The sequence below is a fragment of the Cyprinodon variegatus genome, unplaced genomic scaffold (assembly GCF_000732505.1).
Source record: "Cyprinodon variegatus isolate N-32 unplaced genomic scaffold, C_variegatus-1.0 Scaffold390, whole genome shotgun sequence".
Taxonomy (NCBI): Eukaryota; Metazoa; Chordata; class Actinopteri; order Cyprinodontiformes; family Cyprinodontidae; genus Cyprinodon; species Cyprinodon variegatus.
The window spans coordinates 54,106-65,521 of NW_015150843.1; the positions used below are offsets into that span (position 1 = coordinate 54,106).

The window sequence follows — 11,416 nt, forward strand, 5'->3', positions numbered from 1 at the left end:
AGATAAATAATTAATTGAGTAAAGTATAGATGCCTAAAAAGTGTACTTAAGAACAGTAACGAAGTATTTGTACTTCATTAGTTGACACCTCTGCTTGGAAGTCTTCTAGTGGTTTTTTAAAATGGTATCAATGCATCTGAAATTTTACTGCTAGTGTGTGCAGCTTCTTCTCTTTAACCCTTTTACCAGCAGAGGGAGCCCTGTGTCAATAAAGAAAAATAAGGATCTATTTACATGATTACTATGATTACCTCTGGTACTATTAAACAATTTTATTGTTGTTATCGTTAGCTTTATTCTAAATTCCTATATATATGAATTTATTTTTTGTTTTTATGTCCCTATTTTAGCTCTTTCTTACATTTTTACACTTTCTATAAAATAATACAGTAATGGGAATTTTTTGTTTCTTTTTTGCTTGTTTGTCACATTTTGGTATTTTTAAATGTAACACAAGTAAAAACTTAAAAGCACTTAAATAGGAGATGCCTGACAAAACTAAGGAAACTGAAAAATCTTCAAAAGATTAACATCATGCTGAGATGCGAAGAAATTAAGGAATAAATGATTAATTCACTTATTGAGATTATCAGCTTAAAAATGGTTTAAAAAATTGTAAATGTTTGAGGCTCACCCAGAGAACAACCACAATGACAGAATTATACATTAATGACGAAAAACGGAGCCAATTAAAATGATTTGAACAGTACAGCAATGTCTCTGCCGTTTATCCTACCTTGTGTCCTGGATACTTTAGGAGCAGACCTTCTTCTGTCTTCTCATTGGCCACAGCAGTCGTGACGTAACATCTCCGGCAGGCTGAGCGGTGCTGATGTGGCTGCGTGGAGACTGATGATAATCGTTTGTGTGCGCGCGCGTGTGTCCGGATCTGCTTACCGGACCGGTTTCATGTTTCCACCACAGATTAAATAGGAAGATTTTAATAATAGTTTGGTTTATATATATATATTATTCAAAAACTGCACAAGTTTTTGTAAACCAAGAGATTTTTTTTTTCATGATTTCGGACTTTAGGGATCCACAAGAGGAAGACGGACATCAACTCTGTTGTTTTCAAGTAGGTTTTAATAAATATATTTATACATAAGCAATGCTACCTGTTTCTTACTAAATCCATTTATTTTTATGCTGTTCCACTGTTGGTCATTTGCTTTGCTCTGGGCATGGATGATTTTTTTGGTCATGTGTGCACAACCCCCTTTTTTTTCTATGTTGTCCTATTTAAACAATCCTGGGAGAAAGTGAGTGTACATTGTATTTAGTGTTTAGTTTTTAATTATAGGACAGTGAGAAGAACAAATATAAATCCGGTCCCTGAATATAGATTTATCTGATAATCATAGGATATTTGCAGGGTATCATCATAATTTCTTAAAAATCAAACCTATATCACAAATAAAGATGAACTCCATCCTATATAAATTTAATTGAATTATGCATGCTCCCAATTGGAAGGTACTGATCAAACTGATGTAGTTGACAGAAGTCACTGTCTCAAAGGACAGCCTTGGACAAATATCAGCTCCAATTCATTTTGCTTTCTGTTCATACAGTGTTATTGAATAAGAAATCACATCAGCAATGATGTTAAACGACTGACTGCAGCAGTATCAACACTATAAACCAAAATAAATAAAAAAAAAACTAAAAAAAAGAATGTACGTTTTTGCACTGCATGTAACTCATGTAAAAGATAATATCTAAAACATCTTCTAACTTTCCAGAAGGTTCTTCTTTGAGATCGGAGCCTGCGATGCCAAGATGAAATACAAAAAAAAGCAAGAAAGAAACATGTGTAACATGTGTATTTTGTATTTTGAATAGACTCAATGCATACTATTTTTTTTATCATATCCTTATGTATACCACTTCTAAACATTATTCTGAATCCTAAAACACCTTAAGACAAATAAAAAGCTTTTTATATCACCACCTACATTTGGAAAGCTTAAAGTTGCTATGCAGAAAATGAAGACACATTAGAGCATAATGGTAAGTCAGTATGCATTTGGAACCTTAAAAAAAAACACTGAAAAGTGAGGCATATCCATTCTCTTTAATACACTCAAATTAAACTATAGTCTTTAGAGCTCACTTGTAATTAATTACACCTTAATATCAGCATAAATACAGCTGTTTTATCAAGTTATCAAATATTTTTTAAGAATATTATAGTTCAAATAGTATCATTAAGGCCAAGTAAAACATTGGACAGGTTCTGGGGTGAAAGTTTGAAATGGTGAAAAACAATAGATGAAGCTTTAAACAGCTCACTGATCACTGTTCAATCCATTATCTGAAAATTGTTATACGGCAAGAGTTCAAACTTATCAATTCATCTCCATCCACTAACAGAAACAGTTTGAACAAGGAAAGTATTAATTGGGTATAATAGCTATGGTAACTCACAGTTACTCACAGTTTAACATGGTGGTGGTGGCATCAGGCTGTGGAAATGTTTTCCTCAACAGGGATGGAGAAGCTGGTCACAGTTGTAGCAAGATGGATGGATCTGAGAGAAAAATCCAGGAATAAAAAATGTTAGAGTCAGAAAAAGACTTCAGTCTGGGGTTTATGTTCATCTTCTGGCAGAACAATAATTCTAATCATGGCCAGAGCTCCAACAAATGGATTGTATCAAAGCATGAATATGGGCAAAGGACCCAGACAAATTATTCAGCTAAATCTATAGAAACATTAGAAATGCACCGGTAGGGTGCAAACCTCCGCCAAGCAGCAAATTTTGCAGCATATTGTGACTTCCACCTAGCACTAACTGGCACATGATCTGGATAATTACCACATTTAAATGAAATGTTCTTTAAAATAAGATGCACCTTTGGTAACAATTTACTTAAAATCCTTTCTTTCATAGGTTTATAAATAAGGCACAGCATGTTTCTGCAGCCTCAGGTGTTTGTTCTGCTCTCACCTTTATCATTAACTCTGCACTCTGCTTCCTTCTTTGATCAGCAGATTGAGACTTTGAGCGAGGCATGGCTCACCTTTCCTGCGTTGTTGTCTTCAGTATAATACTTCTGGATTTTTTGAGTACGATGCTGAAGCTGTCAATAGTCACTGCAGCCATCCTCTGGTTCAGGAGGAAACTGCTTATTCAGCCAAATAATGTTAAAAAATTATCTAAAACATTCCGTCATCCGGATATATGATGAGGATCACTGCCATATTTAATGGATTGTTTCTCAGACTTAGATCTACCTTTGGTAAAAATTGCATTAAAATCTGTTCATAAGATTTCAAGTTATCTTGTACACAGACAGAAAGACAGACACTCAAACTAACACCCTTAGAAACTCGGCTAAAAACATAACCTTCTTGGCGGTGGTAATGACAAAATGTTCGAGGACTAAACATGTTTTTTGCAGGTGCAAAACTACCTTTGCCATCATTTATCATGTAACATAAACCTTTTCCTGAGATGAATCTTTATCCTGAAGTCCCCCCTTATTCCTTCTCTTTGACTCAATAAATGCAGATAATTTTAGTTGGCATGGCGTCTCATTAGAGGCTGAAAACGGTGATAACAAGTGCCATTATAATCACAGCGGGCTTCAGCCTCTGGATTCATTAACTTTGACTCCAATCTGTAATGTTAGATGGCTGGCACGAAGCGACTGACATCCAGAGTTCTGTTAATCACAACCATCCCTCTGTGCTCCAGCCAGATGAAGACAGAGCTGATCCACTTGGATTCTGCAGTCTTTCATATTGGCTTACCTATTTCTTTCTTAGTTGGTCAAACTTTACAGAAAAATGTTCTGTACAAACCATTACATCTCTCTGAATTTGAAGGCAGAGGTTGCTGTATTTTAATCCATTCACATTATTTTTGTTGCACTTTCTGATCCAACTTTTTTTTTTATCATATTCTTATCTGTAAATTTGTAATAGTTCCAAAATTAACATATTTTGTGAATGATCATTTTATTCTACAAATTCCTAATGCCAGTTATGGAACAGAAATGTTTTTTCTATGAACTTAGCAATTTGTATGATACTTTAGGTAGTTCTCTCATGGTTGTTTTGTGTTTTCAATGTGCACTGTAGACATGAAAACTCAGGTTTTCATGCTAGTGATGTTTGACACAAAAATGTGATGTTATGGGTATCTAAAGAGCACAAATATAGTGTAAAAACAGTGAAACTCTGTCCTCAAATGTATCTTCTAACTATATCTTAAATTCCTTCTTTAGTTTTTGTATAACGCTTTAACTTAACATTACAGCAAGTCTCTAAAGTGTAAAAATCATTTATAAACTAAAGAAATAAAGGAATTCATTCAACTGATGGACTTTGTTTTTAAATTGCTGATTAAATGTATGATCTCGTTTAGATTAGATATTACATTTATTTTTAAATTCATATTGAAAATTCATATAATGCAGCCCCAACATTTTTGGGGCTATATATCATACAGCTAAACATATCTGCTTAAAGGTCTTCTGTCAAAGGACATTTTTGCAGATGTTTTGATAAATGGAGTTTATATACATGTTCAGCGTTTCTCTTGTCGCGCTTTATAAGGCCTGAGAATTACAAGTCCAACCTTGGGGTGAATTTAAAAAAAATGTCCTAGCTGGAGAGGTGACTGAGGTAAAATGTCCATAACTGAACAATTGCTCTCACTGCAGAGAGTGGGAAAATGTATTTGAATATTGCCTCATAACTCTTAACAAACTGAGGATTAAAACATGTTTTCTGAAGTTCACTGCTAATATCCTTCCACCTTGGCAGTATAATAAACATCTACATTTTCCAAAACAGCATGTCTTTATTTCTCACCTAATCCCTGTGATAGTGGCCTAGTAAATTTGCTAATTTGTCTTTTTTAGGTTAATAAGGGCTAATAAGGACGAAGCGAAACATGTAGTGTGTTTTATACACCTTATGATTGTAGAACCTCTTAAAGAATGGGTTATTTTGTTGTCATGTCCTGGACTGAAAAATATAAAAAAAAAACAAGCAGATGTTTTTACACTTCAGCAGTGTCTGCAGAGTATCTCTGCAGCACAGCTGCCCTAGTTACAAAGCAGCTGACTAACTCACTTTGATTGTGGTTGGCCCTAGAGGAGAAAGCAATAGGGGGGGTTTGTTAGAATTCGACTGAATTATAGAGTGCAACATTCGGCTGCAGCCTGGAGGCACACATCACAGAGGACTGGTGGTGCAGACTGTGAGGGCCGTACCATGCAGATTTTTTGTTTTTGTCTCTTACCTTGTTGTGTAAGATGGCAAACATCCCATGTACAATGTTTATTTATTTAGAATTTCTTTTTTGCCAATTGTTCTGACACCTAATCAGATCCCAAAGTTAGTTTAAGAGTGGAAAATATAACCCTAACAGCTCCACAAGGAATATTTATCCTTTAATCTGCAAGTAGGGCTGAACCACCAATAAAAATTTATATGGTGATCCATAGTTTTTTTTTTTTTTTTTGTGGAAATGCAAACAATCTTTCATTTAATCCTTTTTTAAAGGTGACATGATTATGGGACAGAAAAACCTTGATCATCTTAAAGCATAGGCATTGGATGCACACATTTGAATTAACTGTTTGTTATTTAATCCAAACTGAATTATATATCTATGCATACAGTCTATATACTAGTTGGTATTTCAGATTGAATGTCTGTGTTTAGTTGCTGAAGTTTAAAATGTGACAAAAATAATTTTTATGCCTTTTTTGCCAAACAAACCCCTATGTGTTTCATTCTTTCAGGATATTTTTCGGGACATGGGGACAGCATGATTGGAGCATCCAGTCTACCAGGTCACACACTGATAGCGTGTCATTTCCCTGTGGTGCAACTTCCCGCTTGGCAGCTTCCAGTCCAGGCCTTGTCCAGATCAGCCAAGAGGCCGAGCCGGCTATGCTCATCAGGACTGACCCGAGCAGTGTCCCTCCCAGAGCAGGACACTCTTGTCAGAGATCACTCCTTCACAGGAGGATGGAGACCTTTTTCCAGCAGCTACAGTAGTCTCTGTGAGAATCAGGTGGAGGAAGAGGGGACCAGCGACAGCAGCGGAAAATACGAGTCCAACTCATCGCCAGAAGAAATAGGATCCAGTATCAAGGAGGGAAGCTGTGGAGCTGGAAATAACCTGCGCTCACACAACTCCTTTCTTCCCAAACCAGAGCTGGATGAGGAGGAAGAAGAGGACAGGGATGGAGATAATCTCCACAAATATCATGAGGACTCTTCTTTTGCGCTGCATGGAAACTCCAACTGGTCACTGAATCATGGAGGAATTGATGCATTTCTTCATGAAGAACTTGGTATTGAATGGAACAATGAAGGGTTAATGCTGGGGATGGGAAAAAACCAAGAGTGGCTGTCTAACCAGATGGACTCACTGCAGCAGAGATGCCATCGCTGTCCTGTGAGCAGATCTCTTCTGTCTTGTTCAGAGCAGAATTCGGACATCCTACAGCAGAATATCTATGGAAAATGTTCCCCAGAGCTGCTAGCCAACATTCAAACAGAAGACAACACTGACTCCTCATGTAACAGCTCTGATGGCATACTGGTTAACTTCTGCACCATCTACAATAAAAGCAACAATCCTGCCACACCTCAGGATCTCAGCAGTCCTGCTGCTGATTCATGTCAGATTTCAGGGGGTTCTGTGTTCCTCTCTCTCCAACCTGCTCCTCAACTGGCCCAGAAAGAAGATGCTGATCCCAAACCATTTGGCATGGATTCAAACTGCAACCTTTATTCCTTAGAGCCGATGGCTCCTTGCCTCTCTTCTCTGGAGGTTACAGACCTGACCGCGTGCATTCAAAGCCAAGACAGACTGGCTATGGAGACAAACCAGAAGTACTATAAGCTTGTGACCTGTGACCTCTCATCCCAGTCCCCAAGCCCTGCGTGCTCTGGCCTCACTGGATGTCTGGGAGAGCCCCGCAAAAGCTGCACCATTCCAGTCTCTCCTGGTTCTAACAAAGAAGGACCACCCAAAGAAAACATGGAGGTTGGTGTTGAAAAGGGAACAATATTAGTGCTTAATTAGTCTCTTAAAACCAAAGCGTAAAAGGGATTGTTTTTCATTAAATCTAAATATACTTGATACTTGTGCTTATATCAGATTTATCCTGTAAAATTGAGTAAATAATGAATTTCATTTTTTTAAATTATATCTTAGCAAAATGAAAAATTGAAAATAGATCTAATTTAGAACATTTATTGTACAAACATCCATGTTTAATAACATGGTCATAAAAGTATGAGCCTGATAATCATTTTACATCTTTTTCAAAACTTTTCTTAATTTTGTAACCTCAAAAAGGTGCAGCATTTGGTTATCTGTTTGTTATGAACGCAAACTAGAATGCCTAAAAACAAATAGTTTGATGATGAACATCTGATGCAAAAAATATTTTTGAGTCCCCTATCACAGGACAAATGGTGGGTTCTTGTGTTTCTGTAAAAATATGTTGATAAAAATATAATTTAGGCCTCACTGGATGAAATATTTTAAATTCTTATTTATGGAATGCTGAACTGAAAATACATAAACAAACAAACAAATAAATAAATAAATAAATAAAATGAATGCTGCTTTGAAAAATTTTTTCTTTAACCTGTCTCCTATAGCCTTACATGACACATAACCCTTCATGTATATCGTATCTGTAAAGGTTAATCAAGTCAACTTTTTTAAATCTAAACAGATCTGTGCCTCCATATGTTGAAAATATTATAAATGGTTTTGATTTAGAAACCATCTCTCTCTCTTGGAAACAGCATCTAAACTTTGCTGATATTAATCCAAAACTTCAGTGATTAGTGAAAAGTGCAGTAGGTGTTTATGAATGCAGTCATCTTGTTTCTTTTTTTTTCATTTAGTCTGTTCTCTTTTTAAGGCAAGCGATCAGCAGGTTACCGCAACTTCCACCAACATAGCCCCCTGCAGGAAGCAACATTTGCACGGTATCCAGAGCTTCTCCTACATGCCTTGTTCGCCATGCTGTGGCCAGAGTAGCCCCCATAGTAGTAAATGCCAAGAAAGAGGAGCTGAATCCACCCAGCCATCTGTGATTCAGAACAGAGAGTACACTGATGCAGATGCTACTGAAATGGGTGAGGAGAGAGTGTTTGATTTTTTCTTCTTTTGGACAATGAATGGATAAAAAAAAACATACAATGCATGTCAAGAGAAAAATAAAGATTTAAATTAATCTTCTTTTTATATTATAATGCCCTATGCTTGTCAGGTGTTTGGTCCTGTGACAAGGAAATGGTACGCTACAGTAAGCTACAAAGACCAACTTCTTTGCCCATCCAGCCATTTGTTCTGCTTCACACAGAGAAGCCCCAGATCCAGCCTGGACAATGTAACTTAGGAGGCCTGCTTGAGCAGTACCTAAATCATAAGAGCAGCAAACCTATTATCTCCCAGAATGGCCTCAAGTTCAAGGAGAAAAGAAGCCAATGTTTATCTGAACTGCAAACCTCACCTATGGAGAGTCTCTGCCCAGTATTCCTGGAGGCTGCTTCAAGCTCTGATACCTGCTCCACCTGCACCCCAAGTCCAAAAGGTTTGAGCTACAGACACACGTGGAGTCAAAAGTATCAACCAACAGCCAATGAGACCAGCCATGAGGCAGTAGTTCAGTCTCAGGAAAGAATACGGTTAAACCCTGGAACAACAAGCCATCAGCCCAACCTTGTTAGGATCCCTACATACCAGGACCTGTTTAGCCTTCAACCAGAAATAAACCAAGTCACCGCTCAAACCAGAATTACTAACACTGATTTTCATTCAAAACTTTCCCATATGTTACCCATAACACCTGAAAGCGTGGTTTCAAACCTGCCAGTGTCCCTACTACCTCCAAAACCCTCAAGACCACAGCTAAAGCTCCATCAAGATCAGTCCCTCACTGCTGCAGCATGCCTCTCTTCTTTAAGCTCATTCCTCTCTTCAGGCCTGCACCAAAAGAAAACTGAAGATCCTGTTAGATCCAGCCCAATGCCAACTCAGAGCCAGAGCAGCCAGGCTCTGATCGTGAGCGACAGGCCACCCGTAGAGTTCTGCCTCTCAATGGATACATCTTATGAGTCAATGTCTATCAGTCATCTGCAGAGGAAAGGTGAGCGTTACCTCAAGACAGTTGCCCAAAAATGCATTGATGTTGTGTTATTTAGAAGATATATCAATTTATTTGTTTTGGTGTAATCATACTTGCTTCACGGTAGTGACATCTTGCCAATGATGAGTTGTTAAAAGAAGCAATCAAACCTCAAAATGCTGCAGCAGTGCCTTCAATACCCTAAAGGGGCTTCCTCTGAAACATGACCTATTTTTAACTATCCCTGCTCAGGATTGGCTGAGCTCTATGCTCTCCAGTCTCTGTTTGTGTGTGTGTGGGGGTGTGTTGGTGTGTGTGTGTGTGTGAGAGAGAGAGAGACTGCAGTCTCCAGATAAGACAGAGACTAATGCAGTAGTACTAAATATTTATATCACACTTAATCGTATTTTTGCCCTAATGCCACCAGGAAAGGGACTTGCAAAGTTAATAACATGAAGTCTGATTATTTGAGAACATGTTTTCATAGATGGAGGCATCAGCAGTGAAGAATATGATTGGTGTGGAGCTGCAGGCGGCTTCAACATGCATAAAGAATTTACTGTGACATTTGCTTGGGCTGCTCTACATGAGATGGAGAAAGAGAGGCAGGGCAAAAGCACTGTAATAAGGGATGCTACAGATTATTTGTACTCAGGCACAGTTCACATTTAAAATCATTTAAACACTAGGTTCGGATGGAACCTAGGCTGTCTATAAATATTATCCAGCTCTGGATTCATATGGAAAAAGAACAGAGTAAAAAGGATGTTGATGTTTTCGATTCTGAATGAGATTTCCCTTTGTATTTGTTTTCCATCCATCCGTCCATCCATCCATCCATCCATCCATCCATCCATCCATCCATCCATCCATCCATCCATCCATCCATCCATCCATCCATCCATTGTGTCCAGGCTTGCTGAGAGCTGTGAGCAATGCAGTGGATTTGATCATGGCTCATTTTGGAAGTAGCAGAGACCCAGAAGAAAAGGTAAGAGTCAGCAGAACTAAGCAAGTAGAACAAAACGTCCCTGTGAAAAGCATGATGCCAATAATTCAGCACAAGAGTCAAATAACTTGTGTCAGCAGGACACACATTATAGCACAGCCTCTGTTCCTCTCTTCCTTGTGTTACAGATGCGTCTGGGTAACAGCTCCTACAGTTCCACTATAGCAGGCCTCGTCCTTGAACACTTGTGTCCTGCGATTCAGAACATTTTAGAGGACGGTCTGAGAGATCACAAGCTGGATTTCATAATAGGGCAGCGTCGCAATCATTCCTGGAATGTGGTGGACATTTCTACAAGAATAGGTATGTGCAGATTTAAATTAAAACCAGTCAGTTTGCTTATGGTCTCTAAGTCTTTGCATCTTTGCTTTAGGTCCGTCCACCAAGGTTCTCTACAGCCTTGTTTCCAAAATTAAACAGTGTCCCCAGCTCACCAGCCACAGTATGAGATTACGAGCCTTCCTCATGGGCCTTTTAAAGTAAAAACTAAAGCTATTTATGATCTTTTAGGTGAACTTTTTATATTGAACTGTAACCTCTACTCTGCTGTTATTTCATATCGCGTCATATTTCTCCCTTACAGCTTGAGAGCTTTGGAGTTCTGGCTCAGTCATCTGCAAAGTCAAAAAGGTGAGTATGCCGCTAATGCACAGCACAAGAAACACAGTAGGGAAGCTGTTAAACTGACAAAAATTGCAGCGCTTTTTTCATTTAATCTCTATCCATACGACTACGACCACTTATGGTTTTCAGAGAGACAGACATTGTAACCTGTTTGGTTGAAGCTTTGTTGCCAAGTTACCAAGACATCTTTTCTTAAGTATTACACATAACTTCAAGCAGATATTTCTACACAGTAAAAACCAGAAGTATACTGTGCATTATCGCTGCAACAATTACTGTAGAAAGGGTATTTGGACATGACCCTACCAGCTATATCTGTAAATGTAATTCTTAATTTTTAATGTAATTCTTAAATGTCAGGTCGTTTGAAACCCTTAACAGGTTCTTCCATGATGGCCCACATTCACTCTAACTCTGACCAATTTTATTTGATCAACTCGGAAGAACTTTCCTATCCCTGCTAAAGAAAAGTATCCCCACGGCATAATACTGCCACCACCATGTTTCAAGGTCATGCTGGTGTGATGAGAATGTCGTAGAGTGTCATAAAGGAAACAAAGATTAGAATAGAATAGTTTTCCAGAGGCACAATTATCTTTTGTGGACACTTCTTTAAATAAACCTGCTCTTGCCAGGCCTGTCTGTTTAGGTCAGGGGTGGGCAA

General features: G+C 38.1%; 1 protein-coding gene across 1 annotated transcript in view; it reads left to right on the forward strand.

Moving 5' to 3' along the window:
* The first annotated feature begins 911 nt into the window (after positions 1-911).
* Positions 912-11,416, forward strand: part of LOC107092676 (iporin-like) — a 16,236-nt gene continuing 5,731 nt past the window's right edge. Inside the window, exons 1-8 of the mRNA XM_015387275.1 lie at positions 912-1,078; positions 5,763-7,018; positions 7,911-8,127; positions 8,262-9,140; positions 10,034-10,110; positions 10,257-10,431; positions 10,502-10,607; positions 10,712-10,758. Of these exons, the coding sequence (XP_015242761.1) occupies positions 5,789-7,018; positions 7,911-8,127; positions 8,262-9,140; positions 10,034-10,110; positions 10,257-10,431; positions 10,502-10,607; positions 10,712-10,758 (2,731 nt within the window). The 5' untranslated portion in view covers positions 912-1,078; positions 5,763-5,788. The remainder of the gene's footprint in view (positions 1,079-5,762; positions 7,019-7,910; positions 8,128-8,261; positions 9,141-10,033; positions 10,111-10,256; positions 10,432-10,501; positions 10,608-10,711; positions 10,759-11,416) is intronic.